The following is a 16,979-nucleotide window of genomic DNA, read 5'->3' on the forward strand; positions in this document are numbered from 1 at the left end:
GAACACAGAACACACAGCTCTTAGTTATTTCTGAATTTTGATCATATCTTCACGAACCCTCAGTTCTTGGGCACAGCTCTTACATGGTGGCTCAGAGCAGGTGCTGGTTCAGACATCACTGGGATGCTGATGTGAAAGGGAGGTGGGAGCCCAGGGAAGACACCAGAATGCCAGAGGTTTGGGTCTGCCCTGACCTCTGAGAATTCTTTACCCACAATTCTTACTTTCCCATCCCCAAGACTACACAGTGGAGAACCTCATCCGGATGGGCGTGGCTGGCTTGGTCCTGGTGGTGCTCGGGGTGCTGCTGTTTCAGGCTCGAAACGACACCAGAGGGACCCTCAATGCAGCGAGGATGTGAACACAGAGGCAGCAATGCACCGTTCAGAGTGGGGGAGCCTTGGAGCCCATCTGATGACCCCAGGAGGTGCTGAAAGAGAATATGGACGATAGTTGAGGAAACTGTCTGCAGAGAACGTCCAGGGAAGAAGATGTGGTAGGCGAACATGCAAGAGAATGTGGGCCATGTCCCTGCAGAGGACGCCCCCTCCATCCAGCTGGGGTGCTCTACCTCCCTCCCTGTCCTCGCTCACTCTCCTTCACTGCCCTTCTGTTCTCACCCTGTGATGTGAGGGTCTGTCCCACATGGCTGGTTTGGGTTCACATCTGTACATGCCTTCATGCTGGGCCACATCCATCCCAACAAAATGTGGTATCTTCATAACCCTGGGGTTGTCTTTTTATTTTGTTTTTCCTTTTTTAACTATGTTTTTATTGATTTTAGAGAGAGAGGAAGGGAGAGGGATAGAGAGATACAAACACTGAGGAGAGAAAAACATCAGCTGCCTCCTGCACGCCCCCTTTTGGGAATGGAGCCCACACCCAGGCATGTGCCCTGACCAGGATTCAAACCAGTGACCTCCTGGTTCATAGGTCGATGTTCAACCACTGAGTCACACTGGCTGACTTGTGGGATTATTTTTAAACCAAGAAGAACAACATAAATGAACAAAAAAAGTCCTGATACCTGCTTCATGTGGTCCAGCCCATTGCACATCTCCACCCTCCTACCACCTCCATGTGGCTTCTTTGTATCCTTACCTGGGACCTTCTGTTCACCTAGATTCCAGGTGATTCTGAATGCTGGTTGCACTACAGTTTAGTTGTGATTTCACTGTGGCCATGGGAGGATTTCAGTACTTCCTTTAGTTCCTCTGCTATCTTGGGCAGACGTCATCATATTTTGATAATAAATAAGTAAATTTGAATTGTTGCCATCATTTTATTCAAGTAATGCATAAGGTTCGTTTTAAGTAGCTTTTTAAAGTATTTCCAGAACAGTTTCTTTTTTAATTGTAATGATTTATTTTTAAGAATGGGTCCCCTTGGTATAACAAGATTTTAAGAATCATGATAACATCAACTAATGTTTTTGAGTGCTTATGGTGTGACAGGCACTGTTCTAAATGTATTACCTCTATTAACTCACTCAGTCTACACAACAATGAGATCAGATTACATAGATATAGATTTTAAATTGACTCAGATTTATTTGTTTTGTACATTTACATCAGTTTAGAAGTTATGCATGCATTTCCAATAGGAATAGTTACCACCATTGTTAATATTGGTAAATGGGTCTGTATCCAAATCAGTAGCTGCAAAACATCCGATCCACCAGGAGCAATAGGGTCACTGTGCCCCAGTGTTTCTAACAAAAGGTCACTGCTAAAGCCAGCTGCATTGAAAGGCTCAACACCAGACCTGGCCACAGCGTTAGAAGAAGATCGCCTGAGAAAGCTGTCAGATGTACATAGATCTGACCCCTTGAAGAATCACCTCCAAATAGACCAATTTCCCCAAAAGGATCATCCTTGAAAGGATCACTGCCAACAAGAAAATCAAATTGGAGACAAATCCAAGTCTGTATCTGCACCTGGATCTGCCAGTGACCTTGATTCTACAGTCAAAGGATCTTCTTTAGAGTGTCTGTCACTGTTACATTCAGAACAAATTTTTCATTGGCAGCTGTGGTCGCCACTCTATTCCCATCAGCCATCACTCCATTCCCATCAGCCGTCCTTCCATTCCCATCAGGCATCACTCCATTCCCATCATTCACCCCTCCATTCCCATCAGCCATCCCTTCATTCCCATCAGTCCCCACTCCTTCCCCATCAGTCACACCAGGAGGCAGCATGTCAGGAGCAGTTCTTGCTCAGACTCCAGGCTGCTCTGGCCTTCGGTGTGCATGCCGGTTGGCTGGTTCTCTGCTGCCTGCGCTGAGGCTGCAATAATCTGTACCACCTTTTACAAGGATGCTGTGGGGCTGCTGCTCCAATTTCCTTTTTAAAAAATGTATCTTTATTGTTGAAAGTATTACAGATGTCCCCTTTTTTCTCCACTGACCCTCTCCACTCTACACCTGCCCTTCCCAGGCCTTCACCACACTATTGTCTGTATCAACCTACCTACCTCTCTCCTTTGATTGCAATGTATAAATACAAATGTAACCCCGCCATTCTCCAGAGCATTATCTCAATTCATTGAGGTTCTGCTTCCGGGCATATGTTGACAATTTGGCTCAAATAAACTCACAAAATATCTTTACAGGTTTCAGTGGTTTTTTTTACGTTAACACTTCTCATTAAGATCCTCTTGCACATTACTCTTGTCCCTCTTTAGGTCAATGGTGTCATTGTTCAGGGCATCTAGCTCCTTAATAGCAGAGAAATCTGTAGCAGGACTGGATCCTATGACACTTTTGTACACGGGTCCTACTGGTGGTAGAAGCATCTCAGGAGTAAAAATGTGATGATCAATGCCCATTATTTTCTTCTCATTGACTTAGTGAAAAGCCAAGGCAAACATATCCTCTGAAAGCTTCCCACAGGGTCACGTAGCACCCATAGGTAGGCTAGTCAGGTAGAAGATAGAAAGATCTCACAAACTTTTTTTTAAAGCATTTTTAAAAAAAATATTTTATTGATTTCTTACAGAGAGGAAGGGAGAGGAACAGAGAGCTAGAAACATTGATGAGAGAAACATCGACCAGCGGCTTCCTGCACACTCCCCACCGAGGATGTGCCCGCAACCAAGGTACATGCCCTTGACCAGAATCGAACCTGGGACCCTTGAGTCCGCAGGCTGACCCTCTATCCACTGAGCCAAACCGGTTAGGACAACAAACTTTTAATCCAGACACAAACTCATCCATGTCCTTATCAGTTTCCAGGATGATGTCATCCTCTTCCTGACCCTGTGGCCATGTCAGATCCAACCCTCTTAGCAGGAGGCACAAGGCTGGAGGCCAGGACATGGGCACAGGTGGTTGCTCCAATGTGCCCTTTACCAAGCACATGGCACCTGCAGATTCAACCCGTGAGCATCGCACCAGGGCCAGCACCACTCAGCTCCCAAACACTTCCAAGGGCAGCCACAGGCAGCTTAGAGGTGAGCGTCTTTGGTTGCCCTTTATCACAGGCAGAAATCCACATACAGGGCTTAAAATGATCAAAAATGGCACCATGTCTGGCCTTGTCTTCAGATTTTACAGCCCACGGGACCCCGTTGCAGAGGGCCCAGTGTCCAGCAAGGGACTATGGGTGTGGTGAAGTCTTGGTGGAGGAACAGCCTGGTTCAAGTTCCTCAGAGACACCTGCAATGCATTCTGGGTACATGCACAAGGCACAGAGCAATGAACAATTCCCATTTGCTCAGGACAACTTTGCCTTCTGGGACAGCGAAATCCCAAACCAGAGGTCCTCAAACTTTTTAAACAGGGGGCCAGTTCACTGTCCCTCAGACCGTTGGAGGGCCGTACTATAGTTAAAAAAAAAAAAACTATGAACAAATTCCTATGCACACTGCGGCGGCAAAAACACCCGGCGGGCCGGATAAATGTTTTCGGCGCTCTGCATGTGGCCCGCGGGTTGTAGTTTGAGGACAGCTGTCCCAAACCTTTCCCAGTGTCAGATCTGGGGGCCTGATATGTTCAGGAAATCAGCAGCATCAACAGCCAGTACCCTCAGGGATGGCCCGCACCACCCTGTCTGTAGCAATTTCTACATGAAGGGGTCCCACCTGATGACTGTGTCCAGGAGAGCTGGGCCAGCACAGCCATGGTGCCCCCATCCTGCAGGGGAAGAGAAGGAAGGACAGGCAGGCAGAGGTGGGGTGGGGAGAAAGGAGCATGATCATGAAAGACAAGCCCTTCCTTCCTCTCACCATCTGGGATTTCCCATCATGTCCATTCCTATTGGACGCTCCCCTCCCATGTTCCTGCTTCTCCAGAGAGTCCCTCCCAGGCCTGTCCTGATGTTCAGGACGCAAAGAGGTGGAGAATTGGATCTGCCCTGCCCCATGCTGTCCTCTCTCCCTAAGTAAGCATCTGACTGTGATGTGCCCAGCAGGGCCCACTGCAAAGGAGAGCCTCACACTCACCCCTGGACAGACACCCACACCTGGCTAGAATAGATTGAATTCGTTTCACTCACACACAGGGGGTGTGGCTCGGTGCTGACCATGGGCTGGGTCCATGGATAGAGAGACCCCAGTGCCTGTATCCAAAGCATATGGAGGGGCAAACCTGCTCCAACTTTCACCTTGAATCCTTTCCCGTCCCTGTGTGTGGCCACCCTGGATCCCTCTCTTGTCCACACAGAGGTGGGAAACCACACTGATGACTTCTGGCTGCACCCAGGCACAGTAGCCACTCAACTTTGGCCCCTGTCATCTGTTCTGCTTCCCTCTCCATCTGGGGAACTTCCACTTCCCTTTTTGGCATTGAGGATGGCCACATGGTTCAGAAACAGTGTGCATAGCCTTTCTCAGCATCAGGAGAAGATGGGGATTTGTACATGGGTATAGCATCCAATTCTTGTGGAGTTCTGAACAACACCACTCAGGGCTCTCCTCACAGGGCTTAGTCAGGTGTGGAAATAAACCAGGATGGCTCCCTCCAGGTCCCCGCGGCACCGACCCCACAACCACTCTAAGGAGTTGTGTTCTTGACAACGTGCTGCATGAGAAGAAACTGAGACTCAAGAGATTGTACGTTGAGGGTGAAGGTCACACACCTAATGGACAATGGAGTTTTTACATAAGTATGAGCCAGCTGGCATAGCTCAGTAGTTGTGCATCATTATATGAACTAGGAGGTGAAGGTTTGATTCTTGGTCAGGGCACATGCCCAGGTTTGGGGTTTGATCTCCCATGTGGTGCATTCAGGGTGCAGCCAATCAGTCATTCTCTCTCATCATTGATGTTCCTCTCTCCCTCTTCCTTCCTCTCTGAAATCAATAAAGAAATATGTATGTATTTTTTTCAAACTTGTTGGGGGAAAAAAGGAAGAAGAAAAGTATGAGTGGCACTCCTGCCGCTGGATATGGGGCCCGCTGGGAGCAGGACTCCTATGAACACAAATATGTGTGGAAGCTGTGGTTCAGACCAGCTCTGCCGGTTGCAGGCAGGGTCTCTGGGACCAGAGGGAGCTCACAGCTGTCCTTAAACCTGAAGGTGTGTGCACAAGAGATGAAACTGAACTCTGTCGGGGTTACTGATGTGCTCTGTGTTCAAAGCAGAGAGCAACACAGTGACTCCTGGTGGCAAAGGGCACAAATCCACAGTCACCTGGGGAGAGGGAATTCGTGCTCATGGAGACAGTGGAGGGTTCGTGCCAAATTCCAGAGCAACCGTCCTGCTAAGTCCATTGGACACGGTATCCGTGTAATCTTGTAACCCTCCAGGAGATAAAATCATTGAAAAGTAAATAAATTACAGTGGATGTTCTCTTGTAAAAAAAGAAATGCAAAAAAACCACCTGATTCAGACATTACTGCTCAGTTCACACCAGTAGCAGGTGGGACACAAATATTTAATTAAGAAAATTTTTTATCAGCAAATCAAAGCTCTAGACCAAATGACAGGTTCTTAATGTCTAGGACAAGCCATGGTCCCTGGGGGACAGCTCTGCCCAAGGAACGAGGGGCCCTGAGGGGGTAAATGACACTGAGGTTGTTCCCAGGGGGGAGGGGCTGGGGGCTGTGGTTGAGAAAAAGGGAAGTTCATGAAGAAACACCTGATAGAAAGAAAACCCAGATTCTGGGGCCACAGAAGGGACCTGTTTCCTTCCCTTATTTCCCTGCATTTCCCTCTGTGCTCACTGTCACAGGGACATCGCCCTGAGCTGCACAGTTGGAGGGTGAGTGTGTCCCTGCTGATCTGAGCTCTGCAGGCCACAGGGACCCACGTCTTCCTGAAGCTTCTCCAGGCCCTCGTGGCACTGTCCATGGTGAGGACCACAGGGTGGTGCTGATGGACGGGCTGAGGAGGAAGGAGACCCCGTGGGGGAGGCTCTGACAGGGAAGGATGTGCCCTGGGTCACTTCACCTGCAAGGGGCATCTCAGGAGGCTCCGGGTCTATTTCCTGCTTCACCATGGAAATGAGAGCAAGGCTGCTAGAGAGGCTGTGCCCTCGCCTATAGGCTGCTGACTTGACAAACTGGTGAAAGGCAGGGCCGGACTCCAAGTGACCGCCACCTGTGCTTCTGTCTATCAATCCCGCTGGCCCCGTGCCTCCTCCATCTGCTCAACTGAGGTCTCTGAAGAAGACAACATGACCCCCACCCTCAGGGCCCTGCTCTGCCTCGGTGAGATGGGAGGAGGAGTGGAACACTGGTGTCAGGACCCCAGGACCCAGGAGGCTCATGGGGAGGAGGGGGCTGCTCAGGGTTCAGGGCAAATCTCTCACAGGGACTCTCTTCCAGGGCTGAGTGTGGGCCTCAGGACCCCAGTGCAGGCAGGTGAGTCACCCAGGTGTCCCAGGCCCCACTTCTAACTGGGGACAAGGGCCACCCCCAGGCACAAGGGGCAGGACCTTTCTCACTGACGGGGGTTATCGGGCACTGAGAGCTGGGACCAGGGGTGGGAATGGCCTGTGACCCAACCTCTGATTCCTTCCAGGGCCCCTCCCCAAGCCCACCCTCTGGGCTGAGCCAGGCCCTGTGATCCCCCAGGGGAGCCCCATGACCATCACCTGTCAGGGGACCCCAGGGGCTGAGGAGTACCATCTAGGAAAAGAGGGAAACCAAGCACCATGGAAAACACGGAATCCACAGGAGCCTGGGGACAAGGCCAACTTCTTCATCACACACATGACAGAGCGTCATGCAGGGATATATCGTTGTTACTATCACAGTCCCACTGGCTGGTCAGAGCGCAGTGACCCCCTGGAGCTGGTGGTGACAGGTGAGAGGACACTCAGGGGTCCCAGCCTCAGGCTCTGCCCTCAGGAAGGGGGTCTGCTCTCAGGGTGTCTCCCTCTCACAGCCCAGCCCTGGGGGACGCAAGAGGGTGTGAGCCCATTTAACACCCTGCCTCCTCCTCTCCTAGGATCCTACAGGAAACCCAGCCTCTCAGCTCTTCCCAGCCCTGTCATGACCTCAGGACAGAATGTGACCCTCCAGTGTGGATCACGGCAGGGATTTGGCAGGTTCCTTCTGACTAAGGAAGGAGATCACAGGCTCTCCTGGACCCTGGACTCACAGCAACAGCCCAGTGGGAAGTCCCAGGCCCTGTTCCCTGTGGGCCCCGTGACCCCCAGCCACAGGTGGACGTTCAGATGCTATGGCTGTTACAGGGACAGACCCCAGGTGTGCTCACACCCCAGTGATGACCTGGTGCTCCTGGTTCCAGGTGAGGGTCCTTGACCCTGTCTGCTGAGCTGTCACCTCAGGGTCCTGTCCCCAGAAGAATAATGGCCTGAAAGGGAGGGAGGGGCTCTAGGGATGGTCACTCATAGGAGGTCAGACCCTAATAGAACCCTCTCCCTCCCCCCCCCTCAGCACCCCTCCCCTTCACCTGATCCAGAAGGTGACAGGTGGGCAGTGGGAGGGACTTAGTGAGGACTCTGTGGAGGGGGAGGCCAGGGTCAACCCCTGACTCTCCCCCTCTTGCTGTCCTTCTCAGAACCCAGGGGCCCTAGGACCCCATCCAGAGCGTGCTCTCTGCTCAGAGGGAGACAGCTCCTCTGTGCAGTTCTGAGTCTGAGGGCCTAATGCCCCCCATGCACTAAGGGCAGGCTGTGTCCTAAGGCTGCTAAGAGCTGGGGACAGATTTCAGGGAACCAAGGACCCCAGGGGCTCTGAGTATCAGTCTCCCCCCCCCCCCAGGGAGTCAGGCCACAGAGGGGCAAGTGTGGGTGTTTGTGGGGAGGTGGTAGGTGCCTCCATGGGGACAGGGGCTGAGCCATGTGATGGTTCTGGAACCTCTGAAGTCTCTACCTTGGACTCACCACCCCACCCCCGCCTAGGCCTCAGTGTCTCCAACTGTAAAAGGAGAGAATCCTTGTCCAGAGCTGAGATTTCCTGTGGATTCTGGCCCTGACCTCCTCAAGTGTGGGTGTTTGTGGGGAGGTGGTAGGTGCCTCCATGGGGACAGGGGCTGAGCCATGTGATGGTTCTGGAACCTCTGAAGTCTCTACCTTGGACTCACCACCCCACCCCCGCCTAGGCCTCAGTGTCTCCAACTGTAAAAGGAGAGAATCCTTGTCCAGAGCTGAGATTTCCTGTGGATTCTGGCCCTGACCTCCTGGGAGAGGGGCCTCACAGGGAAGCCCCCAGGACGTGATGTTATGGGGCCTGTCCCCTCTGTCTCAGTGACGGTGACACTGTACAGGGAGGGACAGGCAGGAAAAGGGTCTGGGCACCCAGTCCCACCCCTCAGCTCAGGTTCAGCTCAGAGGAGGGAACAGGATGGATCAGCCCTGGCTCAGCTCCTGGCTCTGCTGCTCCTGCTGTGGGGCTGGGAGGTCCCTTCTCTCCTCTGAGTGTTGGGTTCTTGTCTGCTCATCCCTGGTCCCATCCTGCTCACAGGCTGCTGGGAGATGAGGTGACATAAGGGCCTCACAGAGCTCAGGAAGGCAGAGCCCCCAGCCCAGCTCAGCCTGACCTTCCTAAGAGGGGCTTCAGACCCCTGTGGGTGGGGATGGATCTGGAAGAGACTCAGAATCCAACCCACACCCTGCCCCCCCTGTCCCTGCTGTGCTGGGGGCGGGTAATGAGGAAGGAATCTCAGCTCCAGATGAGACGTGGACAGGCCCCTGCACAGGAGGAGCCCAGAACACGAAGCTAGTGTCCCCCTGGGAGGCATTGTGAGGACAGCACAAGGAACCCACAGTCCTGGGTTCCAGTACCAGCCCTGCCCCGTGCAGGCAGGGTGACCTGGAGCATTTGGTTAACCTCTTTAAGCCTCATTGAAGTGGGTGGTGGGGTCAGCAATCCCTGGGGCATGAGGTGAGAGGACATGACTGACGGACCGCAGCATGTGCCTCACACAGAGTAGGTGCTCATTAAATGGCATCCTTGGCTCATTCATGACATCATGAGGGGATGAGGGCTCCCCAGGACCTTTCATGTCTGATTCCTTTCCAGGAGACGTCCCCAAACCCTCCATCTGGGCTGACCCAGGACCCATCGTCACCAAGGGGAGCCCCGTGACCATCTGGTGTCAGGGGTCTCTGCAGGCTAGTGCCTACGTTCTGTATAAAGAGAGGGGCTCTGAGCCCTTCGATACGAGAATCCCACAGAACTCCAGCAACAAGGCCAATTTCCTAATTGAAGCCACAACCCAATCCCTCGCAGGGCTGTACCAGTGTGCATATTACAGCACTGGGGACATACTCTCAGAGCTGAGTGACCCCCTGCTCCTGGTGGTGACAGGTAAGGGAGACACCGGGTCCCCTCCCCACTATGGGCTCCAGGTCACAGGCAGAGGGAGTACAGTGTGGCCTCAGGGGACCCCACCCCTCACAGAACACACCTGGGGCATGAGGGTAATGGTCCCTTTAACACAGACCCTTTCTCCTCCCTCAGGAGTGAGCGGTGCACCCTCCCTCTCAGCCCAGCCAAGTCCTGTGGTGGCCTCAGGAGGGAACGTGTCCCTGTCCTGTAGCTCTAACATCACATCGGGCCATTTCCATCTGCTGAAGGAGGGAGGGGCTGACCCGCCTCAACGTATGAAAGCAAAATGGAGTATCCATGCTCGGATGTGGCAAGCCATCTTCCCTCTGGGCCCCGTGAGCCCCTCCCATGGAGGGACCTACAGATGCTATGGTTCTTCCAGCTTCTATCCCAACGTGTGGTCACAGCCCAGTGCCCCTCTGCACATCGAGGTCACAGGTGAGGGACGGGCCCTGGTGCAACCCCGTGTGTTTCCTGGGCCCAAAATGATGGTGCTGTGTATCCATTGGGGCCCTAAGGTCAAGGGGTTAGTGACACTGGCCTCTTGATGTTTGTGTGCCTGTGAATGTGTGTGCATGTGTGTGTGTATTGTGTGTGTGTGTTTATGCGTGTGCCTCCGTTGTGTGTTTGTGTCTGAGTCTCCTCCATAGCCTGCCACTGTCCCTCGTCCCAGGTGTGCACAGGGAGCCCGCCCTCTTGGCCCAGCCAGGCTCGCTGGTGCTGCCTGGACACAGCCTGACCCTCCGGTGCCACGCGGAGGCCGGCTTTGACACATTCGCTCTGACCAAGGACGAGGGGCTCACACACCCCCAGCGCCTCAATGGGCAGCACAGCCCCCACTTCCCCCTGGACCATGTGACCCCCACCGACGGGGGCAGCTACAGATGCTACAGTGGACACAGCCTCTCCTCTGTGTGGTCGGCCCCCAGTGCCCCCCTGGACATTCTGGTGGCAGGAGGGGAGCCAGCCCTGCCCCTGTCCTGAGGGTCTGCTCAGGGCTCTGGGCCCAGGGTCACCTGAGGATGATGGGGTCCAGGAGAGGGCCCTGGAGCAGAGGCTGAGCTGGGCAGAGGCCTAGGGGAGGGAAGAAGAAAGACGGTGAGGTCATGGAGATAAAAGACAGGCCTCCAGGGGGACTTACAGGAGCTGAGAGGGGGTCACAGAGTCTCTGGAGAAGGACAAGGTCCCTCAGCTCAGGGTCAAGGGCATGAGGGGAGGGGTGGCTCTCTACACATCACAACCTTCCTCTCCCCAGGAATGTACAGGAAACCCTCCCTCTCAGCACATCCAGGACCCTCAGTGGACAGGGGAGTGACCGTGACCCTGCAGTGTGAGGCTGAGATCTGGTTTGACACCTTCCACCTGCACAGGGAGGGGTCACTGGACCCTCCCCAGAACCTTCATCTGCAGGACACGTATGCACCCTCTCAGGCCACCTTCACCCTCAGTCCTGTGACCTCAGGCCACCAGGGGACCTACAGGTGCTATGGCTCACACAGCACCTCCCCCTACCTGCTCTCACACCCCAGTGACCCCCTGGAGCTGGTGGTCTCAGGTGAGGCGCCCCAGACCCACCCCGGTGTCCTCAGGTGAGTTCAGGGCCCTGTCCCCAGGGGACCTTGGGCTGCAATGGGTTGAGGGAGTACCCGGTGGAGGGCCACCCAGAGGAAACTCTCATCTCCCAGAGGGATGAGAAAAGCCAGAGCCGCTCCCATCCCTGCCTCATCCTCATCCTCATCACTGAAACCCAGACATGCTCCCGTGGGAAGAGGGAGGCTGGCGAGGATGGGGCTGACCAGAAGGAGAAAGGCCAGAGTCGCCCAGTCCTACCCTCCAGTCTCCAGTCCTGTGGCCTCAGCCAGAGAGACCAAGACAGGAGTGTGACCAGCAGAGGCCATATCCCCAGAGAGAGCAGGACCCCCTGCTGGGGCCTGGCCTGTCTCCCATGTAATTGGGGGGGCGGAGATGCTCGGGGCACCAGGACTCTGAGACTGACAGGTGGGTGGTCATGGCAGAGGGAGATGCTGGGGGACCACCAGGGGAGGAGCAGCCCCCACCCCTCACCTCCCATCCTGATTGAGGAGCCTCTGAGGATTGGTCCCCCAACGGGAAGTCAGGCCCACAGAGGACTAAGTGAGGGTCTGGGAGGTGGTGGGTGGAAGGAGCTCAGTGTTGGTCTTGGCTCAGCCACTTCCTGGTTAATGGCCTGAGGAATGTTCCTCCTTCTCACTGGGACCAAGTTCTCCAAAGGCTGCTAGGACACTATGTGTGCAAGTGTGTGTGTGTTTGTGTGTGTGTGTGTGTGCACATGTCTATGTGTCTGTGTGTATGTGTGCCTGTCTCTGTGTGTCTGTGCCTATGTGTGTGTGTGCATGTTTGTTTATGTGTGTGCCTCCATGTGTTTGTCTGCCTGCGAATGTGTGTGCATGTGTGTGTATTGTGTGTGTGTTTGTTTATGCGTGTGCCTCCCTTGTGTGTTTGTGTGTGCCTGTGTGCGTGCATGTGTGTGCGTGCGTGTGTGTGCGTGTGTGCGCGCGCGCGGACGTGTGTGTGTGTGTGTGTGTGTGTGTGTGTGTGTGTGTGTGTGTGTGTTGGGAAACTCAGGTGGGTCTGAGTCTCCTCCACAGCCTTCCAAAGAGCAGCCGTGGAGTCAGGAGAAGCAGCCTCTGCCCTGGTTCAAATCCCAGCTCTGCTCCTTCCCGCCTAGACACGTCTGTTCCTCCGAGTCCTGGTCCATGGGCTGTGGGTCAGGTCCCCACCTCCCCCAAAGGAAAGGCCCTCAGCACACAGCCCGGCCCTGGTTAGAGCTCAGGAAGGACCCAGCCCTCCCTCCTGCCCTTCCCGGAGGCGCCCCACGTGCACAGGCCCCACTATGGGGCGGGGGGTTTAGGCGGCAGAGTGGGACAGGGATGTGGGCTGGGATGGAGAGGGGTGGGTCTACCTGCAGGTCCAGGGACAGCATGGATAATAATAATAATCCTATATAATAAAGAGCTAATTAGGCCAAACAGTAGAACGACCATCTGGACATCCTTCTGGATGACCTTCCAGACGAAGCTAGTGCTGTGAGTGCTTAGCACTTTGCACCAATTTCATGCATCGGGCATGTAGTGATAATAATAACAATAATAGTAATAATGCCTTGACCAGTTTTGCTCTGTCGTTTAGAGCATCAGCCCTCGGATTATAGGGTTGCAGGTTTGGTCCCTGGTCAAGGGCACATACCTTAGTTGCAGACTTGATCCCCGAACTTGGTCAGGGCACAAGCAGGAGGCAACCAGTCAGTTTGTCTCTCTCACATCAATGTCTCTCTCTCTCTCTCTCTCTCTCTCTCTTTCTCTCTCTTTCTCCCCCTCCTCCCTGACTTCCAATCTCTCTAAAGATCAATGGAAAAAATATCCTTGGGTGAGAATTAAAACAATAATAACAGTAAAAAAAACACACAAGGGATCCCCCTGTCCCAGGTTCCAGTTCCAGCCCTGCCCCATCCAGGCTGGGTGACCTGGGGCTTCTGATTAGCTTCTCTGAGCCTCAGTGAAATGAGTAGTGGGATGAGCAATCCCTGACGCATGTCTATTTTGAAGTTAGAAGAGATGAATGACAGACCCCAGCATGTGCCTCACACACAGTAGGTGCTCATTTATTACGTCATTGGCTCATTCATGACATCACTTGTGTTCAAGATCTCGAATGGAAACTGATCATTCTGATTGGGGTCTCGGTGGCCCTCATCCTGCTGCTCTCCCTCCTTCTCTTCCTCTTCCTCCGCTTCCGGCGTCAGAGCAAAGGCAGTACATCAGGTGAGTAGGGGTGACCTGGGTCACAGGAGGGGAGCTCAGAGCACCTGCCACAGGAAAACCAAACAGCTGGAGAAGGTCAGCTGAGTGGATTTCTCCAGAACCTCAAATCAGGAAATGTGGAGCCCAGCTTGTTTGGCTCAGTCAATAGAGCATCGGCCTGTCCCAAAGGCCCCAGGCTTTCACTGACCTTGACTCCTCCTGCCCCTAACTCTCCTGTCTCCTCCCCCAGCTGCAGCCCAGCAGGAGCCCCTCTGTGAGAGGAAGAGACAGCTGTCCTGGGGGAGGGGGCACAGGGATTTCGGGAGGGGATGGCGAGGGTTAGGCTGGGACGGTGTAGGTCAGGGTGGGAAGGACTCAGATGCGAACTGTGTGACGTGGCGATTCACCTCACCCTGGGTTAATGGCCCATCTGGGAGCAGGCAGGGTCTGCAGCCCTGAGATCTCAGGGACCTGCAAGGAAACACCCCCCTGTTCTGCCCCAGCAGATGCTGCCATGAAGGACCCGCAGCCTGGAAAGAGCGTGGAGCTGGATCCTTGGGTGAGACCCCTGCTCCTGTCCAGGCCACCGAGGACCTTCTGTTGCCAGTTTAATCCAATGGACCCTTCCCTGTCCCCACCTCACCTGCTTCTCAGCAGCGTCCACACTGACCTCCCCTCTGGGCACCCAGGTCGTCCTGCTGTGACTCATTCCTCCTGGTTTCCTTGTGACCTCATGGCCTCTCCTACCTGGCCCCCTTTGCTAGCCCCTCATCCTCTTTCTGACCTTGAGCAGCCCCAGGTCTCAGGAGGAGGCAGGAATGAGTGACTCACCCACAGGTCCCCAGGATCCCCTTCATTCATTCACCCAGCACATGTGATGGGCTCAATAGTTACCGGCTCCATTATGGGCCATGGTGCAGCCCTGAGCCACACTGTCTCCACACGCCTCGAGCTCACCTGTGGGCGAGGGAGACAATATGCAAACAAGCAGACAGTGTCCCAGAGAGTAAAGAGCTGTGAAGGAACATAAAGCAAGAGGAGGGTATAGAATGCATGGCGGGGGGACGGGGAAAGAGCGGGTCCAATGTTCCTGAGGCAGGACATGCTTCTTCAGGAGGATGGACCATGAGGCTGGAGCCAGGAGAGCAAGAGAGAGCACATTAGGATAAGAGTCAGAATCACAGAAGCATCCAGATGCCCCAAGTCTTAGGAATGCCCTGTAGATTCCATTAGAAGAGGGACCTGATCTATTTAACGTGTAAGTGATTTCTCTGACAACATGAGGATACATGACAGGAGGCACTGTCTCCAGCAGAATGGGCAGGATGAAGACCCCCAGGGAGTGACGTACGCCCAGGTGAACCACTCAACACCAACACCCAGGCAGGGAATGGCCACCTCTCCTTACTCCCTGTCGGAGGAATTGCTGGACACAAAGGGCAGACAAGCAGAAGAGGACAGACAGGTGGACAGTCTGGTGAGTCCGATTCTCTGCAGACCTCCAGGTTTCCCCAACCCCAACCAGGTGTCATCCCTCTCTCTCCCCCTGCTCCAGGCTGCACCTGATGACCCCCAGGATGTGACCTATGCCCAGCTGAACCTCTTGGCCCTTAGACGGCAGACAAGTGCACCCCCTTCCTCCCCATCAGAGGAGCCCCCAGAAGAGCCCAGCTTGTACGCTGCTCTAGCCATCCACTAGCCCAGGAAGGACCCAGACCACACGCTCCAGGGAGGGGGCCTGCAGGGACCCCAGAAAGCATAGGTACTTCCCCATGGACACTCAGCTAGTGACCCTAGCCTGTCTGGAGACCAGACCTGCTCCCCCGGCAGTTCCTGGCACCCTCTGGGAGTCACTTTGTTCTATAAGCAATATGCCTACTTTTTGGAATCAAAGCAAGACTTCTCAATAATCAATGTGTGAATTTAGAACAAAACAGAAGTGAAAGAATGTTTTAAATGAATGACAATGTAAATATCATACATCAAACCTATGGAATGGAACATAGAAACAACATAAATGTCCTTGAACTGATAATGGGATAAAGATGTGGTAACTATACAAACAGAATGTTTCTCAGCCATAAAACATGAAATACTGCCATTACCACAACATGGATGGATCTGCAGAGTATCACGCTAAGTGAAGAAAGTCAGAAAGAAAAGTACAAGAGCCGTATAATTTCACTCATGTGTGTGAAATATGAACCTGAAGTATCATGTATGTTAAATACATTGAATCTCTAATTAAAACTTTCCTGCAGCCCTAGCCGGTTTGGCTCAGTGGATACAGCATTGGCCTGTGGACTTGAGTTCAATTCTGGTCAAGGGCACGTGCCTGGGTTGCAGGCGTGATCTCCAGTGGGAAGCTTGCAGGAGGCAGCTGATTGGTGATTCTCTCTCATCATTGATGTTTCTCTCTCTCTCTCCCTCTCCTTTCCTCTCTGAAATCAAAATATACATGGACATATACACAAACATACACGGACATATACATGGGCACACATGGCCATACACACCAACATACACACACACATGGACATATACATGGACACACACATAAACACACACACACACAAAATCTAAAATAGTATAAAGATCTATTATTCTAATTTGAAAAGAATGTACCCAATGTCATTGGATACATCATTAATATCTAAAAACCAATTGCATTTCAGACCAAGGAGAAGCAAACCTATGTCTTCCTCACCCCCGATACAGCACAGCAAAACTCCTAGTCAGCCCTCTGATACAAGGGTTTGTTTCGCTCCTGGCCTCTGGCCTCTCTCCTTCCCAAGGGGTCTGCCTCTCGGCGGGCTGTCCAGAGAAGGAAGGGGGATGGGGGAGAAACCGCTCATGGAGCCAATGGCGGCAATGGCGTCCATTCCTTCCTTTCGCGCCTGGCACAGGGACCATTGCCTCTTCGCAAGACCCTGCAAGGACCTTCGTCCCGGGCTGAAACGGGGAAATGGGGGTGGGTGGCGGCGGACGAGGCCCCTTTCCCAGGGGGGCCGAGGGCCGGCTCCCTCCTCCCCATTTTTTCCTCTCCCTTCTATGAGCCCGGTTGACCAGCACTCCCAAAACAGCCTCCACAGGGGGGCCACAGGGACTGATGGTTGCGCAGTAGCTCTGGTCAACCAGATGGCCGGGCCAGACTTTGTCTCGGTAAGGATTATGAGAGATGGGTCTACCAGATAGTCGGCCTGAACTTAGTCTCGGGCAGCAGTGGGGACTGTGAGAGACGGGGTCAACCAGATAGCTGGCCCGGACTTAGTCTCCTATGGCAGTAGGACTTCGAGTGATGGGGTCAACCAGATGGCCCGGCCCAGATTTTGTCTCTGGCTGTGGATTAGAGTCATCAGGTTGACCCGTTGTCTGTGGAGATGAGAGATTGAAGACAAGGGACTGGTGACTGAGGGAAGGAGGGGGAAGGCCAGGGGAGGGACATGGGGAGGGGGCGGGG

At 53.7% G+C, this 16,979-nt stretch overlaps 2 protein-coding genes across 2 annotated transcripts; both read left to right on the plus strand.

Annotated features, from left to right (window-relative positions):
- Positions 1-239: 239 nt before the first annotated feature.
- On the plus strand, positions 240-10,724 carry LOC106726303 (leukocyte immunoglobulin-like receptor subfamily A member 6; the record flags this gene model as incomplete). The annotated part of the gene is made up of 7 exons (XM_014540629.1): positions 240-357; positions 6,772-6,803; positions 6,964-7,248; positions 7,393-7,695; positions 9,432-9,719; positions 9,873-10,178; positions 10,414-10,724. Coding segments are annotated over 7 exons (1,643 nt in total), but the record flags the coding sequence as incomplete, so codon positions are not given.
- Positions 10,725-10,997: 273 nt separating this feature from the next.
- LOC102253382 (leukocyte immunoglobulin-like receptor subfamily B member 3) lies at positions 10,998-15,830 on the plus strand. Its single transcript, XM_014540630.1, has 5 exons — positions 10,998-11,295; positions 13,424-13,540; positions 14,026-14,078; positions 14,835-14,996; positions 15,075-15,830. The coding sequence occupies exons 1-5, from the start codon at positions 10,998-11,000 to the stop codon at positions 15,216-15,218; spliced, it is 774 nt and encodes a 257-aa protein (XP_014396116.1). The 3' UTR covers positions 15,219-15,830.
- Positions 15,831-16,979: the final 1,149 nt, after the last annotated feature.

Source organism: Myotis brandtii, unplaced genomic scaffold (genome assembly GCF_000412655.1).
Source record: "Myotis brandtii unplaced genomic scaffold, ASM41265v1 scaffold2497, whole genome shotgun sequence".
NCBI classification, from domain to species: Eukaryota; Metazoa; Chordata; class Mammalia; order Chiroptera; family Vespertilionidae; genus Myotis; species Myotis brandtii.

Bases quoted from the DNA above. Each gene is read 5' to 3' on its own strand.
- LOC102253382 (XM_014540630.1), top strand. From the start codon at position 10,998: ATGTACAGGAAACCCTCCCTCTCAGCACATCCAGGACCCTCAGTGGAC. The intron at 11,296-13,423 runs GTGAGGCGCCCC...CTTGTGTTCAAG, and splicing joins CCTGGAGCTGGTGGTCTCAG to ATCTCGAATGGAAACTGATC. The intron at 14,997-15,074 runs GTGAGTCCGATT...CCCCTGCTCCAG, and splicing joins ACAGACAGGTGGACAGTCTG to GCTGCACCTGATGACCCCCA.